The 21,216-nt window shown below is 41.5% G+C and overlaps 1 protein-coding gene across 3 annotated transcripts in view; it reads right to left on the reverse strand.

Moving 5' to 3' along the window:
* CCDC73 (coiled-coil domain containing 73) overlaps positions 1 to 20,290 on the reverse strand; it is a 67,652-nt gene extending 47,362 nt beyond the window's left edge. For all 3 annotated transcript variants that reach the window (XM_072118607.1, XM_072118608.1, XM_072118606.1), the window contains exons 1-7: positions 20,226 to 20,290; positions 14,603 to 14,749; positions 9,163 to 9,234; positions 8,128 to 8,199; positions 7,507 to 7,542; positions 6,540 to 6,614; positions 607 to 645 (exon numbers count right to left, since the gene is read on the reverse strand). In XM_072118607.1, the coding sequence (XP_071974708.1) occupies positions 607 to 645; positions 6,540 to 6,614; positions 7,507 to 7,542; positions 8,128 to 8,199; positions 9,163 to 9,234; positions 14,603 to 14,749; positions 20,226 to 20,240 (456 nt within the window). In that variant the 5' untranslated portion in view covers positions 20,241 to 20,290. The remainder of the gene's footprint in view (positions 1 to 606; positions 646 to 6,539; positions 6,615 to 7,506; positions 7,543 to 8,127; positions 8,200 to 9,162; positions 9,235 to 14,602; positions 14,750 to 20,225) is intronic.
* Positions 20,291 to 21,216: the final 926 nt, after the last annotated feature.

Consider the following 21,216-nt stretch of genomic DNA (forward strand, 5'->3'; position numbering starts at 1 on the left):
ACCTTGTGATTGCTGGCTACTGGGGGCATCACTGTGAGTACGGGCTACAGCAGCAAGTGTTGTGACTACTGGGCACATCACTGAGTACTGGGGTCATCATTGTGACTACTGGCTCCTGGGGGCATTACTGTGACTACTGGCTACTGGGGGGCAGACACTGTGATTACTAGGGGGAACACTGTGACTACGATTACGATTCATAACAGCAGTAAAATTACACTAACTAAACAAAACTAATTTTATGGTTGAGGGTCATAACAACATAGGCAGCTGTATAAAAGGCTGTGGCATTGGGAAGGTTGAGAACCACTCATCTATAACGCGGCAAACATCAAAGCAATTCTTTAAAGGGTACTTTCAGAAATCTTCCTGAAGCTAAATTAGTAAACCTGACTAGATAGACAATAAACATACAAATTTACTTTGCTCACCTACTAGCTAAGCCCCCATATAGATTGTAAGCTCCTTGTGCTTGTGCTAGTTCGGCATACTTTGCTGTCTTTTGTACCAATTTCTTTTTACATGTAACGTATGCGCACCCCTAGTCGAATGAACAGCACCATGAAATACCAGGAGCTCTATAAATAAACAATAATAATTACTTACCATCTCTTGTGCTTTTTTCTGATAGCTGTATTTTGCAATCTATAGGAAACATACAAGCTGGTTACCTACAATTTCTATGCAAAAGATTTACACAAAATAACCTAAAAGTATTGAAGACTCTATAATTATTATTAATCAGTGTTTATATTTCTCCAAGATTGAAGACTTGCTAAAACATTGACTCAACCAATGGCCAAATCAAATTACTGTCTGGACCTTAACCTTTTGATAGGCCATTCCAAAAATGAAGTTAAAATTATGCTAATCACCCTCAGAGGTTACCCCTAGCCCCTCTGTGATCTGTCTCTCTCTTCCCCCTGCTCCTTTGATCTGATGTATCTGCCGGGAAAACTATGGCTAGTCTGACCAGGCGTAGTTTTACGTGAAAACCAGTGAACAAAAGTTCACTGGTTTCTCAAAAGAATGCAGGCGTGGGGCGGGAACGCCCCGTGCCTGCCCCCCCCCCCCTCCACTGGCCGCTGCGCCCCTCTATGCCGCCTTCATGCTAACATGGCGTGGAGGTGGCGTATTCACAATTTTAATAGCAAACTGACGTAGAAGCAGAGATAAGTCTCCCACGTAGAGTGTATTTCACTCAAGTCCGGCTATGTCGAATGTTGGGTCTCGACTTTGAATAGTTGCATGGCTGAGGTTGGGACTTTCCTCCCCTGTGTCTGCTCATGCCCCAGGGTGGTGTCCTTCTGGTCTGAGGTTCTTGAATTTCTCAGTGCGTAATTCAACTTCCCAACATTTTTCGGAACATGACATGGAAGATGCCCCCCTACCCCACCTCTCTGTCTCGTTGGTTACAATTAATGAACAAATACATACCCCTATTTCAGATCTATTACCATCATAAATACCCATATATATTTCAGAAGATCTGGTCCAGGTGGAAGCGATGCTGCAGCAACTTCCCTTTAAAGGAAATCTACCTTCAAAATGAAGTATTATAAACCAGGGGCACTTACTCATAGATGGCGCAGTGACTGTGTTAATTTTTTGTTATTTGTGGTCTCCTATAGTCTAAAATCAACTTTCAAAATTATGCTAATGACCCGCAGAGGCTACCCTAGCCCCTCTGTGATCTTGCTTTACAGACACTGGGGCAGATTTAATTACCCGGTCCATTCGGGTCCGGCCGGGATTCACTAAGGTAGTTCCTGTGCTGAAGTTCCCCGGAATGCACTGATCTTCACCAAGCCGGACCGAGTGAACGTAAGCGCGAGTCATGCAACTTTTTTTTTTAAATGCGGCGGTTTTTCCGAATCCGTCGGGTTTTCGTTCGGCCACTCCCCCGATTTCCGTCGCGTGCATGCCAGCGCCGATGCGCCACAATCCGATCGCGTGCGCCAAAATCCCGGGGCAATTCAGGGGAAATCGGCACAAATCGGAAATATTCGGGTAACACGTCGGGAAAACGCGAATCGGGCCCTTAGTAAATGACCCCCACTGTCTTTCCCTCCCCCTCTGCTTCCTCACCACCACTTGCGCAGTGAGTACCTCCTGCTGTATTCTCAGTGCAAAGGAAGCAGGGGCAAGGGTAGCCCCTCAGGCTCATTAGCATAATTTATTTTTAACTTGATTACAAAAGGAATAACAAATATAGTCAAGGTGCCTGAATCTAGGAGAGTAAGTGTCCCTGGTTTATCATGACGGATTTTGATGGTAGATTTCCTTAAGGTCATGTGTTCATCGGTGAGGGCCGGGGAGGGAGGTGTGTGGGTACTGAATAATGCTTGTCTGTGTATGTGTGAGGGGTGATGGTGACTATGTGTGACCCTAGATGTTGATCTTGGAGTCCTATTATCCATCTGTGCCATATCTCATGACTCCATCTACTTGTCACTGCCACATCCATGTGCGCTGTTATGTATACTGGTCCTTTTGCACTGTTATTGATTGAGCTTGTTGTGCTGTTATTAATAAGGAAAGTTGCTCCATCATGAACAGGAGGAACTGCTTCTGGCCGACAAGAACGTGGCCATTCTTCGGATGGATGACAGATCTCTTAACTTCTCCTAATGGAGACAGCTAGTCAATGTAAGTCTTTCAAAATAGAGGCTGTCCTGCCACATTCAGCAGATGTGGGGCCTACTCATCCCCCTTGATATCATTTATGTTGAAAGCCTTCAGAGAATCTTTCTTGGCATGCATATCACCCTACATTTAAATAAGTCTACGAAGCTGAATGTTTTGTTTTGCTCATACACTTGGTGTAAGTTTCGTAGTAGATAAGGTTGTAAAAAGACGCAAGAGCAACCATATATGTTATGTATATGAACTGCAGTGTGTTCCTAACTTTGCATTGGATAATTTAGCCCATGTTCAAAGAATCTAGCCACATGGTTAGTTACTTACATGTTTTATCTTTTAGGGCAAAAGAAAAAAAAAATTAATTTCAGCAACGGATGATAAAATAACAGTCCTTTTAATTTTTTAGGGCCAGTTCCCAACTCCATTTTTGCATCTGTTAAGTTTTTTTTTTTTTACATGTTTCAATTTTTAGGAAAATAAAACTACTTAAATGCAAACGGATGTCTGGATGGATACATTCATTTATGGCCTTACATACATTAAGCATCCATATTGCATTGGTTTAAAAAAAAAACCCAGATATCTTGCTTATGTTATATTTTCTATTTCTCTGCCCTGGCCTCTAGAGGTCGAAATGAAACGTAAATGTAAATGAAATGTAAAATCAGAATGCGCTCAGTATGAAAAAGGAGATGGACAACTGATGGAACAAACTGATACAAATTAAGGCCATCCGCTTTACATAGAAAACAATGTCAAATTCTGTCGGAAAGGAGTCTTCCATTACTGCTTAAGAAAATATCTGCTCAGCAGTTTCGTCCAACTAGCTGCTCAAGTAACAGACGGCCGAATGTAAGATATAAAAAACAGATATTAAAAGACACTGAGGCTTATTTACTAAGGATCGCAGATCGCACTTTTCGTCGGACTGTTCACCGTTTTCGGCATTTGCGCAACTTTGACAGGTATTTAACAGGGGTTTGTGCTGGGATTGTGTTGCACGTGATCTGATTTTGGCGCTGGCTTTCATGTGACATAAATTGGGGGGGGGGGGGAGCCGTCAAGATTCACATTGTGTCGCAAGCCCAAGCACTTACATGCACCAGGATACAGAAGGTGAACTCCGGTGGACCTAAGTGGGGAAGCGACTCATGCAGGATATCGGGCGCACAATCTTTGTGAATTGCGGCACAGTGCATTATCGTCGGACACTTCTGTGAACTCTGTGGGACCGGGTAAGTATATGTGCCCCACTGCCATGGGTGTTTCTGCAATCCATGTCTCGGGTCACGGGAGCACCCGTGTACCTCCATGTTCGCAACGACTGCAGGCATACTCACCCAATCACGCTCCAGCAACGGCAGGCCTGTGGTCCGGTGGGCGTGCACACTTCGGCTCTGTGAAATTTAAAGGGCCAGCGCACCGCTAAATGGTGCTGGCCGGCCGCTGCCCTGCTTTATAACCTGCCTCTTCCTATGACTCCTGCCGAATCTTTGTGCCCAGTCGCCTTAAAGAAAGCGTGTTATTGTGATTCTTGTGATTTATTCACTGTGACCTCTGCTTCGTTTTCAGACCTCGATTCTCCGCCGCCTGCCTTGACTGTCTGCTACGTTCCCGACTCCGATCCTGTGCCGCCGGTCCTGACCTCCTTGTCTAAGAAGCATCAACGTCTTTCAGGTATTCAATGTAGATGTGGGACAGTACCTTAAATCTGGTAAGCGATGTAATAACAAGGTAAGATCATCAGGTTCTCCATGTGTCACTGGCTCTGCGATGTTCACGTGGATCCCATGTTTCCACTTGCGGTATGCAGCGGGCGGCTGTGTGAGTTACTATTTCCTCCAGATGGAAACTCGATCGCAGCGCTTTTGGTTCCGCTTTACTCCGTAGTGGTCCGTATAGGAAAGAAAGGGATACGGAAAAAATAGTGCAGCAGAGCTTCTATTTAGTGAAGAAAATGTTTTAATATTATACTCACAAAAGTAGATTAAAAAACAGGCCTTAAAAATAGATTGTGGCGCACGTTCGGCGTCAATACCCGACTGGAGTTTCGCCAGTAGCGGCTTCTTCCGGGGTTAAAAAAGAAGCAAAAAAATCCAAAGTCCATTTTTTTTTCTTTCCTCCTGGATATTTATTATTCTCATTAAAGAACGGGTCAGCTATTTACAAGCGCAACATTATATTTTACTGTGGCAGGTATCATTGTTTCATTTACAGGTCAGAATATCATTTAGTATAAAATGTCATCCTTTCAGTGAGCGGCTGCTCTTGGGTTTCTCATCTGTCTTGTGTATCAGGAGCAGCGGACCATGAGATACACTATACATCACTTCTGCTGTGGCATGAACTGAACAAGGCAAAACAAATCCTAAATGATCTCACGGAGAAGGTCATCCTTGTGAGGGCATTTATTTTGCTTCCAAAATGCAACAAGCATTAAGAAGATGATTAAGCAGCCTCTGGGTGACAGAGAAAACAATCTATTTGTAAAGAATTTTAATAGGAATCAAATGTACAGCATACCTTGACCAGACTGTGATATGATTAGCTCCGATTCTCATAGACCTTAATGAGAATGGAGTAAATATCTTATGCAGGTAAAAAAAAAAAACTACTTTACTTGTAACTTCTGACACCACAGCAGCAAATCACAAGTACAGGAGTTTTATTAGAATCTGGAGGGTACAGTTCCTTGCTGGAAGACCACCATAAATGTATAAGGAGTCCTATAGACCATGCAAAAATTTTAAGAGAAAATACAAATGTGCATAAAAGTTTCATGATAGATATGTATCACATCATTATAATTTTAGGGAATTCACCTTGCAAGAGGTATGTATTTTGCCGTGACCTATTGTAAGGTACTATTCTGTTTTTTATTCAATAAAACTTTGTTGAAACTTAAAGTTTTATGATAATGCAATTGAGTAACTTTTTGTTTCGTTTTAAATTTTATTCAGTTTTTAAAAGTATTAATGGATAGATATATAGACAGGAGATAAGCATCTTCACTCGGACATTCAACTAAGGGTATTAAAATAGCAATACATCCTCTTCCCACAAAAGTCCACATGCAGGGAGCCCCTTTCGGGTAGGGGGCCCTGGACAAATGCCCAGTTTGCCTCCCCCTAACGCTGGCCCTGTCCCTAATGTGAAGAAAGTGTTTTTTTTATTCAGCCAGAATCAGACAACAATATTTGGACTCTTCCTTCAAGCATCAGTCTTGAAAGACTCAAAGAGTTGAAACATTGCTGTACGATGCAGGATGAATAAAGAAACCATTTTCTTCACATTAAGTATACTTTGGAGTGCTGGTGCCTTTCCTCAGTGGTATAACCACATAACTTTTTAGCACACCACATGACTATTCTGTTTAGAGTCTCACTAACTTTCCCAGCCTTCTTCTCTGTGGGTACTCCTAAGGCCACATTCACATAACGTTTGCTTTGCCAGGCAATAGTGATAAAGAAAAGTCTCATATGAGCAGGGCCTTCACTCCTATTGTTTCACATGACTATGTTTAAAGAGGACCTGTCACCTATTAAAAAAGGCACTAGGGGCTGCTTACTAAAGTAACCTAGCGCTAGCCCATTTTTAGCAGTGATAAACTGCTAGCTTTATCGGAGCCCTCCGATAAAGCTAGTTGACACTGTCACGCAGTACAATAGAAATGCCGGACCACACTCAAAGTGGTCTGGCGTATTCCTGAGGGGGTGGGACTAGGAGGCCGTGACTGCCGCATCGCAAGTCTGCTTGCAAGTCTGGGCCTCCATGGGGTATCAACCATGCAATTTACAGCTAATACCTTTACCTTTATAGCTTACATGTGAATAGGGTGGTTTTTGGCAATGTGCAGATGGGGATTTAGTAGTATTTCTGTGTGTTATCTACATCACCTGCAATGCCTTTATATCTTCTCTCAAACTAATGTTCTCCTTTTCCTTTGTTTCTGCATCTAGCTGGAATCGACCCTTGAGGGAAAAAAATTAACAACATAAAATAAAGGCGAAAAAACAACTCAATAAAATATATATCAATGCTGTATGTATGATTTATAAACCCTTAATATTTATTCATAGAAGCAAGAGACAGGAGCAGATTTATGATCAGAGTTTATAGTAAAACTATGACCAAGCAAAGAAAAAAATTAACCAGGTTTTTCATCACCATTAGCTCAGGCTGTGATGAACTCTGTCTAAGGCTACATTCACACGAACGTATGGGGGACATATATACGGCCGACGTATATACGGCCGATATACGTCCCCCATACACTTCTATGGGCGCACGGCACCCTACGGGAGCGGTACGGTGCAGCACACGTGCGGCACCGCACCGTTCCGTACCCGGGAAAAAGATAGGACATGTCCTATCTTTTCCCGTAATACGGTGCCGTGCGCCATAGGTTGCTATGGAGAGGGGCGGGGGTGAGCTGCGCTCACCTCCTCCTCCTCTCCCCGTACACTGCCGTTGGCCGCTACGGTACAGGCGGGCAACGGCAGTGTGAATATAGCCTAACTTTTGCATCTCTATATCGGCCCCACTTAAATGTAACGCTTACAAGTCTTGTTCCTGAGATTTCTGTTTCTGCAAATAAACAGTTTCTTGAGTTTACAGATATAAGCAGCAGATTTTTGACCAGTACCATGTATCCGAATGAGGTTTTAAGAACCACCAAAAATACACATGGCACATGAACACCTTATTCAGTGCTATGGAACGTGTTTTGAGAGGCAGAAATTTCATCTAAAGATGTCAGGAAGCTCTTTTCTCTACAGGTTATACTTACATAGTAATGTGTTCTAAAATGTGAATAACATAGATTCAATTAAATAATAGCCCTATACTGTACCAGTGACTTACTTTTTCCTCTTCAATTAAGCACATCTTTGCTTGCAACTAAAATTTAAAAAAGAAAATATGAGGACAATAGTCTCAAATTACATAGAGAAAAGTGTATCACAATAACATTCAGTTTGACTAAGTTTACATACTCAAGGCTTGTAACGGAAACAAAACCCAGATGGTGAAGGGAAAGTCTTCTGCTCATCTTGCTTTCCCCATAGGGCTCGATATATGGAGAATAGGTGCAGTGATACTTCCACTACTGATTGCGGAAAAAATGAAGAGGACAAATTTTTCACTTTGAATAGTAGAAGGGAATGATGGAACCTACTGAACACGGATGTGGAATTTAGAATGTCTAAAGGGGTTGTCCACAGGATAGGGGTTAAAATGCTGATATTTGGGAGGGGCACAGATCACAAGAACAGGGAGCGGCCGGCGGCGCACACTAGTTTCGTTCACTGTCTATGGAATTGGGGGAGCACAACATTTGGCAATTTCCATGCATGGCTGCTCTTTTCATTTGGAGTAAAAGAGGGGTGCAACAGAAGAAAATTCTGATCACTTTCTCAACCTCTTTTTATAATTATTTATGAGGGTTAAATCCCTCTGAATCAAAACAAAAACTTTTTTGAGTACCTGTTTCTTTAAAACAGCCTGAGAGTCGTTGTGCTTCTTCTCCACAATGTCTTCCTGTTTTGATAAAGATTCCTAATAAAAGAAAACACATTCTATTTGTGAAGGGAAGAGACCTGCAGCCAGATGCTCTCAAAGTGCAACAAAACTAGAACAGGCAATACGGGTGTGCCGGGGACCGACAGCTTCAGATTTACAACATTATGGTAGGAGTTAAATTTTAGGGTATGTCAATATATTTCGTAATCAGTTTTTTGGTTCTTTGTGTAATTGGATTATGAAAATCAGACACATATTTTCGTGACACAAGCCTTCACATTGATAATTTAAATTTAGTGAGTGGAAAACACATTAATTAAAAAACACATGTACTGTACTAACTGAAACCACGGCTTTTGTTGCCAGTGGGTATAGTGAACGATCATGACTTAGCACTGGGTGTTTGCTGCAATATGCATCAAACACCAGGGGGCATATTTATCAGGATCTCTGCGCAACGCCAGTGGTGCAGAGGCCCTGAAATAATCGCAAATGCCAGCGTAGGATAAATATGCCCCCAGGTCTGTATGAGCCCTCTCCATACCCCCTTGACGGCACCGTACAACATAGTATTATGTCATATGTCGTTAAACGGTTAAAGGAGTTATCCGAGATGAATAAATAAATCAGGGACAGGCTAGGGCAGGCTTTTTTAAAAAAATAAACGTGTACTCACCTCTGTCGCTCCCAATGTCCATCTCATCCGTGCCCCGTTTGTTTAGAGGGGCACGGGAGCTGTGCTCCGGCTGGCCCAGACACTCACATGAGTCACCAAGTCCTAGCTCCTACAATGCGGAGAGATAGGGACAGATGGAGAACGCCGAAGGGACATCGGGAGCGATGGAGGAGATGAGTACATGTTTATTTTTTTTTTAAAGCAACCCCCCCGGCCCGACTCCTTATTTATTAATCATGGATAACACCGTTAATGATTAATCTATTGTTTACATAGATTTCCAATAAATATTATAAAAACTAGGGAAATCAATTATGACATACATATTTCCATGTTAGTTCTTGTTTTTCCATCAAAATCTTGTTAATCTGTTCTTCATATTGAATTTTGGCAAGCTGCAAAGAAAAAAAAGAAGAAATATAAAGCGCCAACAATATGTGTGTATTAAACCTATTAAAATTTGCATAATTTTGTTCATTCATATATCCCTTCATTTAACGTTATAAAAATGTTGTATTAACAACATTCCAGTCAAAGTTGTTGTTCACTATTTCCAAGTTATCCCCGACCCTGTGGATCAGTGAGGATCCAATTGCTGGGACTTCCATGGATCACAAGTACAGATCCCAAGCAATCCGGAGAACAGCTTCTTTGCACATTAATGGCGGAAGAGGCAGGATAAGCATGGAGCGTTGGTGATTGCCATAATATGGTATTGTTGGAAAATGCTAAGAACAGGGCTAGGGTATAACCAGCACTCTCATTCACGGTCTATGAGAGAGTGTCAGAGAAACCTGAGCGCTGTGCTCAGCAATTTCAGACTCTCCCATAGTATTGAATGGAACAGAACTGGTTCTCTGGATTGCTGAGAGTCTTGTTCTCATAATCGCTGGGGATCCCAGCAGTTGGACCATCATCGATCAGCTGGCTTTCCCCTATGTGGAGGATAAGGGATAACTCAAAAACTTGGGACAACCCCTTTAACTATTAGCATAATAGTTTCCCATTTCTCATTACACTACTACTTTTTATGTTAAAAATGTACAAAAAGTCCTTCTTTCCTACCCTGTTCCCCACTACCTCATATAATGGACCTGACACAAGCTGATAACCCTTTAAATGCTGTGGCCTGTAGTGACCTATAGGACTTAAGTTGCCTTCAAAGCCTAATAATGACCAGCTAGTCTGTCATCCATGAAAGATGCTAGATCCAGCCAGCTACTATGTTTTTGCACAATTTCACTGGGTTGCAGGGGCCACCCATTTACAAAGCGTGAACAGTGGGGCATATTTAATTACCCATTCCTGTTGCGATCCCGCGGTGCATTGTCCGACGAGGATTCGGGTTCAGCGTGATTCACTATGATTCTGCACTGAGGTCCGCCGGAGTTCACCTTCTTCTTCCTGGTGCATGTAAGTGCGTGATCTTGCGACACATTCCGTTTTTTAAATTCCGCGGTTTGTCCGAATCCGACAGCCACGCCCCCCGATTTATGTTTCCTGCCAGCCGGCGCCGGTACGCCTCAATCCGATCATGTGCGCCAAAAAAAACGGGGCAATTCGGCGCAAAACGAAATATTCGGGAAAACCCGACGGAATCACGGTCTGTGGACCCTTAGTGAATGTGCCCCAGTGTCTCCAACTTGGTTCTGATCTAGCTTTCGTGGGTTCTGTAAAACCAAGGGAATAGAGCAAGGACATTGTTTGAAACTCTAGAATCTAGAGCACTCGTTAGGAGGAAGCAATCTAAATTTGTTGCTTGTCGTGTAAGACCATTAGTAGTCACCAGTCTCTTTGGGCAGGTAAAGCTCATCTGTAAAACCTACAAAAAAAGAAAAGATTTGGGTCTAATTATCCTTTAAAAGAGGGACGCTAGGGGCAGCAATACAAGGGAAGACTGCAGAAAGTTAGTAGAGGTAAGTGACTCCCTATTTTCGAATGACAAAAGTAAAATTAGCTAATTACCAAGTCGCAGGTAATGTAGAGAAAAAAAAGAATGAAGCAATTTTCCATCACTAATGTGTAAGGATCACATCAGGAGGCGCCACAGATTACTCCTACATGGATGACAAAATACAATCAACGTGTTCGCTCTTTTCGACAATTTTCAAGTGTGGGACGAGTTTGATGAGATTATGAACACTGTTAAAAATTTTTTGGTTATTGATAATTTCATAAAAGGAGTAATATCATTAGTTATTAGAATTAAGAAGTACATGGGAACTCTGGTGAGAAGTTAAGGCTGCCCCCAGCTCCCACAATCACATCGCTATTTAGCTACTTACAAATTAAGTATCAGGTCGCTTTATGTATCCGACTCAGCATCCAGCTCATGTTAGCTCATATCTATGTATAATGGGACAACTGGTTTGAGTTCTTCATTATACAGCATTCTAGCTCCCCCATAGCCTGACAGTCCCCACATCAACCTTATACGGCCAAGTGAAGAGTTTGTAAATATGTTAAATGCCCTTTCTTTCCGGATAGGAATATAGGTACCAAGCTGTAGATATACATACTGACCGCAGCTACATGTCTAATGCCTGCTCCCTATCCAAAGTAAATCTACAGTATGTGCTAGAATACAATACTATGGAAGTATTGTTGATGAGCAATTAAAAAAAAAGACTTTTGTATTGTCTGGGTCACATAACACGCATTATGTGTTAAAGGGGTTTTTCCCCACGAACTAAAGTTAGGCCCTATCCACGAGATAGGGCCTAACTTGCTGATCAGTGGGGGTCTCAGTGCTAAGAGGGGTCGCTCCGTCAGATTAATTCAGCAGACGGCTGCACATGACCGCGTTCTGCTCCATTAATCTCTATGGAGCTGACGGAAATCTTGGAGCGCAGAGAGTAATGGAGCAGAACGGTCATGTGCAGCCGTCTGCTGCCCCTCTTTCGTGTGATCTGTGGGGGTCTCAGCACTGAGACCCCCACGATCAGCAAGTCAGGCCCTATCCCGTGGATAAGGCCTAACTTGTCTTCATGGGAAAACCGCTTTAAGTCCCAGGGGTTGGGCTTTGGTTTGGATGCATTTCAAAAAAACATGTCTGTGCTGCAGACTGCTTAGCTCTCAGCCCCCACCTTTGTTCTCCTGTACAGTTCCTCCCTCCTGCTCCTTCACAGAGATCACAGTGTACAGGAGGAGCAGACATGAGTGGGGAATGGAAGAGCTGTACAGGAGCACAAAGGTGGGGGCTAAGTGCTGAGGAGTCTGCACCACACAAAAGTCTTGTGTTGTTTTTTGAAATGCATCTGAACCAGAGCCCAACCCCTGGGACTACACAGAGGATTCTGTCAGGGTGCAAGGTAAGTTATAACACACAATTATATTGTAATGCAAATGCTTAGAAAAGGCATAAAGACACATTTGCAATGCAGCTGTAATGGGCTCTGTAGTGAAAAATGGGGTCCCTAATGACAGATTCCCTTTAAATGGCATCTACCTGATGCTAACTGATGGTAGATGTGTAAAACTTACATGTGCCTTTCTTTATGCACTAATTAGAACCGTTCTTAGTGAGTAAAGAAAAGGCACAACTTGCGAGAAAAAGAGTTTTAAAAAATATATAAATTAGCCGAGGCGCTCAGACTGACATCACCGGAGCGGCACTTGGCCTCGCCTTCTTTTTGATTTATTCACGCCCCAAACTGCTAGTCCCGCCTACTTCCGACCAAGGAGCTAGGACAGATCTGGTGACATCAGAGAGTCAGGGCCTGGAGAATGAGGGGCGGGAGCTCTCTCCTAGCTCCTTGGGCGGTACGATGACATCTCCTTCTGAATTTACTCCACAGAGGCTTAAGCCAACCCCTATATAATAAACACAATTAATTTTATCCCTGGAATTACGTTGGAAAATATCAAATGAATAAACTTTGTGACTGAATATAAACTCCAGAAAGTTTTCTAGATAAAATAGTGTGTAAGCATCCAAACTACATTACATAAAATGAAAAAAAAAAAATGTTGGGAGGCAGAAAGTAAGACCTTTAAGATGTTCTTTTTTATGACTCGCCTTAGGACTACAAGCACTTAAGTGTTTTTATATAAACACCACCATAACTATAAAAGATGAGTAATTTGTTGGTTTATTTACCAGTTCTAACCTTTACAAAGTGTCAAGGCTTCTTCAAGAGCTTTGCTTCAGGCTGTCGTTTTACAAGCCGGACAGAGAATTGTTCAGGCCTCTTAGCTGATGGCCCAGAACTGATTTAGGAAGAGACTACAGATGGCTGGATTGTTCAGAGTCTCTAAAATGCTGATTGGCACTTTTTTTTTAAAGTTTTTATTTTCTAACTTAATCTGCCTCCCACAAAATAAAACAAGTTTTCATAATACTCAATCAAATCAGTTTGGTTTTTTTTCAGATGTTGTTAAATTCACTTTGGTAAAAAAAAAAAGTCTTTAGAAAGTCTCGTTATTCAAGGAAACACTTACGTATAACGTAAAGATGTTATTAAATCCTATTCAATTTTATTAAAATATATGCTTAATGTATTTTTCGCAACCCAGTTTTATTCATCCGAAAAATTTTCTGTTGGTGAAACACAAAGCTCTGCTACATTCATACACTAACATTCAGCTCTGCTACATCCATTCATTCACACATGAAGCACTGATACATCCATACAGGTCTGTTACATACTTTCATCCACATGAACACACTTATCACTCTTACACACACACTCAGCACAAACATCTTCTTACCCAGTCCAAGAAACACCTTCTTCTCTGACCCAACCCTGGCAGCAAGCATGAGAGGGTTTAAAGACCTTGTAGTGATGCAGGAAGCATGTAACATGCTGCAGAAACACTTGTTGAGAGGGATAGAGCAATGCAAAGGCTCTGGGCCCTCGTAGATCATTTGAAATGCTTCATAATAGAAAACTGGAGAGAAGTTAAACTGCCAGTACAAGCATCATAGACGCTTGTACAGGCGTTAATGTGACGTCCAGCAGTAGGATTATTGTGTATTGAAATGTATAGTGCATTGTAGTTCAATTTAACAATTCGACAGTCTGTCAAATATTGGTAGAGTGTTCTGGAGTATATAGGAGGCACAGGAGATGTCCTGGACACACTTTTGAGAAGAGTGGATGGTAACAGAGTGAAACAGAATGTTTTTTTGAGAATCAGAGATCACATGTAGGATGTTATTGACTAATTAGGTAAGAGATATATGTAGGGGACAGGTTTAGAGGCACAGGAGAAGTGTGGATTATCTGAGCAGCAGAGATAAGGATGGATTGGAGGGTTCTAGAGAGGGTTAGCTGGAAGATGAAAGAAGAGAGTGTTGCAGTAGTCAAAGCGGGAGGGGATGAGGGCATAGACAAGCAATTTTGTAGACTCTGGACTGAGGAAGGATCAAATGCAAAAAGATGCAACTCAAGGGCTTAGACTATGTACATCTCAGCCTAGAAATCTAAGTATGACTAAGTATAAGTCAGGTATGACTAAGGGCTAACATTTGTTTTTGTCCGAAACGCTCCACCATATGCATTTTTTCTTGTGATGGCTTGCTGATTTTAATCTCCTTTTTTTCATGTATTGAATAAAGTAAACTTTACAATTTTTAACTTTACACCAGTGCGGATCGAGTGGATATCTTCTTTTTTCTTTTTTCCCAATAAAATTATTGAGTCAAACAGACAGGATCCCTTTATTCTCTGATCAATATGTATCACTGAGATATATAAGGTATAAAAGTACTTTTCTATAAAGGCAAGACAGACGGTAAAGAAGCACAATCTTTTCTCTTACCCGCCCCATCCGTAGCTCCTCCACAGCTTCCAACAAATGAGACTTAAATTCAAATAGCTGAATGGGAAGCAGCGTCTCTGAGGAGCCTTTTAAGGTATAGGAAGGGTTTTCAATGTCCATTTCATTGTTCTCCATTCTTAAAGCAGACTGCAACACAAAACATAAGATTCACTTCATTGTTAGTGCGCAGCATAAAACGTGCTACCCAAACTGAGTGAGGGGAAACATGAAGATAGTACAAAATATTGATTTTATGTCAATCCCTTGGCCAATCCTAGAAGCCCATAGTCCTTGTCTATGACATAAAGACCATCTACCATCATAAAATGTGATATCAGCATGAATTAACATTATCCTGTATGGCTTCACAAAATACATCACCATGGAGGTGCGTTTTAATGCAATGGATTGGATTGGTGTATGAAAGGCTTGAATTGAAAGGATTACATTAGGCTAGGTCATTGTATCTAGTGGTCCCCATGGTCCAACACATCCCTGAATAATTAGCTATATATACGGTATACAGTGCTGGGACCACCTTTTACTGTTGCTTTGTGCTGGATCTTAACTGGGAAAAGGACCCATATGTTGGTCAGATCCGCTTCTACCTTCTCCCTTCCTCACTGTATAGCGCTAATGTAGCCAAAAGACACACAAAGGCCCACATTTATAAAATCCAGCGCAGTCTGTCCTATGTTTAGTTTGCCTGTGGAGTGTCCAGGGGGCGCACATGAGATCATGAAAACCAGGTCAGCTGCATAGAGATGAATGGAGCGAGTAACAGGGACCCCATCGGACCCCTCGTTTTTGTGATCTGTGGGGGTCTCATCACTGAGACCCCCAACGATCAGCAAGTTAGGTCCTATCCTGTTGGAAAACCCCTTTAAGGCCACATGACTTACTGACAACCGCTGGTTAAAGATGGACCCCTCTGCCCACTGTGACCTCTCTGGATGTTACTATAGTCCCAGGCTGCAATGATCAGCTGTAAGGTGTCTGTAATGAAGCTTTATTGATAATCCTTGGTTTGGATTGCAGCTAAAGTTTTGATAATCCAATTGTCACTGGGGCAAAAAAATTTTTCGCCTGGATCTACAATTATAAAATATACAGTTCTGACTTACATACAAATTCAACTTCAGAACAAATCTAAAGAACCTATCTGTACGTAACCCGGGGACTACCTGAAAACATGCAAGAAGTTGCACATTCTTTTCAGTGCAAAGTTAGACACAAAACTGGCGTAAACACTTTAATAAATGTGGGTCAATAGATACACATTAATATTACACAATAAAAGAGAATAAAATCCCTTGCTACACATTGAAAAACAGCGCCCCATTTGTCCAAGATGATACATATTATAAAAAGTACTATGCATTGCAAAAAAAAACCCAAATTTTTTCCTAGCCTTGTGTCACGAAAGAACGTCACAAAAATTGTGAAGGTAGCACACACACACAAAAAAAAGAAGTTATGGCCCCTAAACCACTGCGTCCGAAAATTCACAATTCCCTTGTATTGACTTTTAAAGCCTCGTTATTAAGGGGTTAGTCCAGTTGCCAAATGATCAAACTGTTCACAAGTGATAGCTCTCAGATTTTACTGACAGACCCATAAGGTCGACACAGACAGCAACAGTAAAGGGGTTTAACATTCAATATTCATGGAAAATTAGAAAATCCACTGCTGTGTATGTACATTGAGGCTGCCCCACTCCCCACTTCCAAAAATCTATAACTTTTTTTTATTTTGACACATAAAGAGCTCTATGAAGGTTTGTTTTCTGCGTAACAAATTACACTTCATAGTGATGGTATTTAACCCCTTAAGGACGCAGCCATTTTGTAGCTTAAGGCTCAGCCCGATTTTTTGGATTCTGACCTGCGTCTCTTTATATGGTTATAACTTTTGAACACTGTTACTTATCAAAGCGATTCTGAGATTGTTTTTTCCCCACATGTTGTACTTCATTTTAGTGGTAAATTTTGGCAGATAAGTTTTGCGTTTATTTACAAAAAAAAAGAAAATATGATAAATTTTTGGAAAAATTTGCCATTTTCGAGATTCAAAATCATTGCGTTTTCAGGTAGATCGATTTACCACCTAAATAAGTTGCTGAATAACATTTCCCATTTGTCTACTTTACATTTTCATAATTTCTGAAATGTTTGGATAATTTATTTTGATGTCACGCGGCTTACAAATAGAATATCGCTTTTCCGGATTTTCAGAATTGACTATTTTGGGGATAAATACAGTTTTGAATGAAATTTTACATATTTAGCATCAAAAACCCCTATATAACCAACCCATTTTCAAATCTGCACCCCTCAAGCTATCAGAAACAGCTTTTACGAAGATTGTTAACCCCTTGAGATCTTCATAGTAATTGAATCAAAATGGAGGTGAAATTTAGAATGGTCATATTGTTCCCTTATACGTTCATTTAGCCCTAAAATTTACACATTTCCAAAAGATAAAAAGATAAAACCCACCATACAATTTGTTCTGCAATTTCTCCTGAGTACAAAGACCCCCCACATGTGGCTGTGACTTGTGTTATGGGGGCACAGCGAGGTGCAGAAGGGAAGGAGGGCGCTGCAGCTGCCAGGATTTTAGTTTCCTCATTGGCCCCTTTTGAAGGCTATAAAATTTTCGCTTTTCCGTTATTGGGGCCATGTGATGCCATTTTTTTTGCGGGATGAGATGCTTTTTCCAATGTTACCATTTTGGGGTTTGTATCACCTATTGTTGAAAATTTAGGAACTTTTTTTGAGGACAGGAGTAGAAAAGCATCAATTCTGTACTGGATTTTTTACTTCTTTTTTTTTTGGTGTTCACCGTGTAGACTAATAATCCTGTTATCTTTATTCTATGGGTTGATACGATTACGGGGATACCAGACATGAATATATTTTCTTACGTTTTACTAAATTTGTCAAACAAAACCCTAATGTGGGAAAAAATCTATCATTTATGTATTGCCGTCTTCCAAGTGGCATAACATTGTTACTTTTTTGGCTACGGAGCTGGTTGATGGCTTGTTTTTTGCGGGACATGTTGTACTTTGCACCAGTATCATGTCGCAGTACATATGGTTTTTTGATCACATTTTATAGCATTTTTTGTGGGATTGAAAAGGTAAAAATCATAATTTTTGGAGGGTTTATAACAGTTTTTTTTTATGGCGTTTATCGTGCGGGTTCAATAATAATTTACTTTTATTCTACGGGTTGTTACGGACGCGGTGATACTATATATGTGGGGTTTGTCTTATGATTTAGACTTTTTTTTTGAGTTATATGTCTCTTTATATGTTTTGGGGGTTTGGGGCATTTTTAGTGATTTATGTCTTTATTTTTTTATTGAATAACTTTTTTTTTTACTTTTTCACTTTTTCCACCATGGGACATGAAGAAGCAATCATCTGATTGCTTCTTCATGATAATATTCTGCAATACTGATGTATTGCAGAGTATTATCAGTGTCAGCCTATACACTTGCATAGGCTGGCACTGTGCCAGTAAGATGACGTCACAGACGCCATCTTACTGGCAATTCTTGCAGGTAACTCTGGGGTCCAGATCGGACCCCAGAGTTACTATAGCAACGATCGGCGCACCCCGAAAACGGTTCGGGGGGGCCGACCGTGGGGGAAAGACCCCCCAGATACATGTTAGATGCCGCGGTCGCGCTGACCGCGGCATTTAACGGGTTAAGCACCCGCGATCGGAGACAACTCCGATCGCGGGTGTTACACTGGGGTGCCAGCTATCAGTCACAGCCGGCACCCCGTCTTTCCCGATGCCGGTTCGGCTCAGATCTTGAGCTGAACCGGCATCAGCTCAGCGTCCGATATATCGGACGCTGAGCGCTAAGTCACTGCGCTCAGCGTCCGATATATCGGACGCTGAGCGTTAAGAGGTTAATATTCCATGCCGTGTACTGGGAAGAGGGAAAAAAAATTCCAAATGCAGTGAAAATGGTGAAAAAACGCATTTGTGCCATTTTCTTGTTTGCTTGGATTTTACAGCTTTCACTGTGCGCCCCAAATTACATGTCTACTTTATTCATTGGGACGGTACGATTACGGGGATAACAAATTTGTATAGGTTTTATTGTGTTTTATTTTTTTTTAGATTGTGCCATCTTCTGGCGCTAACTTTTTCATACTTTGGTGTACGGAGCGGGGGTTGGTGTCATTTTTTTTTTGCGACTTTTGGTGACGTTTTCAATGCTACAATTTTTAGGACTGTGCGACCTTTTGATCACTTTTTATTGAATTTTTTTATATTTTTCAAAATGGCAAAAAAGTGCCATTCACGACTTTGGGTGCTATTTTCCGTTATGGGGTTAAACGCAGTGAAAAAACAGGCTATTATATTTTGATAGATCAGGCATTTTCGGACACGGCAATACCTAATGTGTTTATGATTTTCACAGTTTTTCATACCCCCTAGGGTGCTTTAACCCTAGGTTGTCTGATCAATCTTACCATATACTGCCATACTAGAGTTTGGCAGTATATGGAGATTTTCCTCGCATTCATTAAAATGTACAAATCACATTGTAATGAATGGGATAAAACGAGACTGCCTCAGGTCTTCGGAAGACCCAAGGCTATCATGGCGACGGCGGTGATCGATGGGAAAACACCCACGATCGGTGCAATATGCAGCATAGACTGGTGGCACACGTGTCGTTTTGTCTGCGTTTGCAAATGCAAACAAAGCCGCACCCACCGGGGCGGGCCACGGCCCGATTGCATCAGCGTTTCTATGGAAACGGATGCAATGGGTTACGAGCCTGCCGGTGTTTTGCATTAAATTAACGCAAAACACCGGCGGCTCGTTCCTGATTGCAGGCGTTACCATAGTCCCTCTACATATGAATACACAGCGCACGGCTCCATATTCCGTAGAGAGATGGGAGATGTCCTATCTTTCTACGGGCTACGGTATGGTGCCGCTCCCGTACGGCACCGTGAGGCCATTGAATTGTATAGGGGACGTATATATGCCGGCCGTATATACGCCCCCCCATAGGTTCGTGAGAATGTAGCCTTACTTCAGCAAAAAAAAAAAAAAAAAAAACCCTGTCATCTGTTTAATTTCTCTGCACATGTCCCTTTTTAAAAAAAAAAGCCAGAACAGCATTTTAATGCCAAAAAAACCTTTGATAGCAACCATACTTATATTTACTAAATTATATATTTACATTTTTTTTTTAGGTGACATTAGCGCTAAAAAAAACTTTACATTGACACAGAAATGATGAGATTAAATTAAATCAATTCAGCAGAAGTAAATTTTACAACAAAACAAAAAAAGAACCATCAGATAATAAGACCTTTAATTACATAATGATGAAAGGGTTAAAATGAAATAGAAACTCTAATGTTTTAATAATAACAGGTGCATGTGTGAACAGTGTTATATGTAATATACAGTAAGTAGTTAGTAAACCCTGATTGATATTTTTAATTACATTTTTATTAATTAAAAGTAGGACACACGCAATGATATCATCGGTGTGTGCACTGGTGAGCTTTAGGTGCAATGTGCCCGCTATGCAGCAGTACAGTGTACAGATAACACGCTCAATCCCGCTAAAATTTTACCTCAGTGATCGCCATCAGTCACTTCCCGCCGATCGTGACGTCACTCTCTAAAATCTCTTCCCGCGCAAAGTGTCTCACCTCAGCAGAGCGGAGGACGCCATATTGTTCTTTGCCTGACACTTCAATAAAACGTAGAAATAGCTGGTCTTAGTAATAAAAGTAAGTTGTATTACTTAGGGGAGAGAGTGAAACTGAGTAGTAAAGGATACGTTTCCCTTCCTAGTCCGCCTTGAGGGATGCAGGGGGAGTCAGTCAGGGAGAGACGGCCTGGAGATGGAGGAAACAGCTGCCACTGCTCCCGGCCCTATGATTTGTGCCAATATGTTTCTTTTTCACATTTCCTGACTAGATAAGGTATTGATTACAGGAGAGAACCAGTAGGGGACAGTCTGCTGAGGTAATATCTGCCCTGTATATAGTGAGAGCTGAGGTAATATCTGCCCTGTATATAGTGAGAGCTGAGGTAATATCTGCCCTGTATATAATGAGAGCTGAGGTAATATCTGCCCTGTATATAGTGAGAGCTGAGGTAACATCTGCCCTATATATAGTGAGAGCTGAGGTAACACTGCCCTGTATATAGTGAGAGCTGAGGTAATATCTGCCCTGTATATAGTGAGAGCTGAGGTAATATCTGCCCTGTATATAATGAGAGCTGAGGTAATATCTGCCCTGTATATAGTGAGAGCTGAGGTAACATCTGCCCTGTATATAGTGAGAGCTGAGGTAACACTGCCCTGTATATAGTGAGAGCTGAGGTAATATCTGCCCTGTATATAGTGAGAGCTGAGGTAATATCTGCCCTGTATATAATGAGAGCTGAGGTAATATCTGCCCTGTATATAGTGAGAGCTGAGGTAACATCTGCCCTATATATAGTGAGAGCTGAGGTAACATCTGCCCTATATATAGTGAGAGCTGAGGTAACACTGCCCTGTATATAGTGAGAGCTGAGGTAACATCTGCCCTATATATAGTGAGAGCTGAGGTA

The sequence above is a fragment of the Engystomops pustulosus genome, chromosome 7 (assembly GCF_040894005.1).
Source record: "Engystomops pustulosus chromosome 7, aEngPut4.maternal, whole genome shotgun sequence".
Taxonomy (NCBI): domain Eukaryota; kingdom Metazoa; phylum Chordata; class Amphibia; order Anura; family Leptodactylidae; genus Engystomops; species Engystomops pustulosus.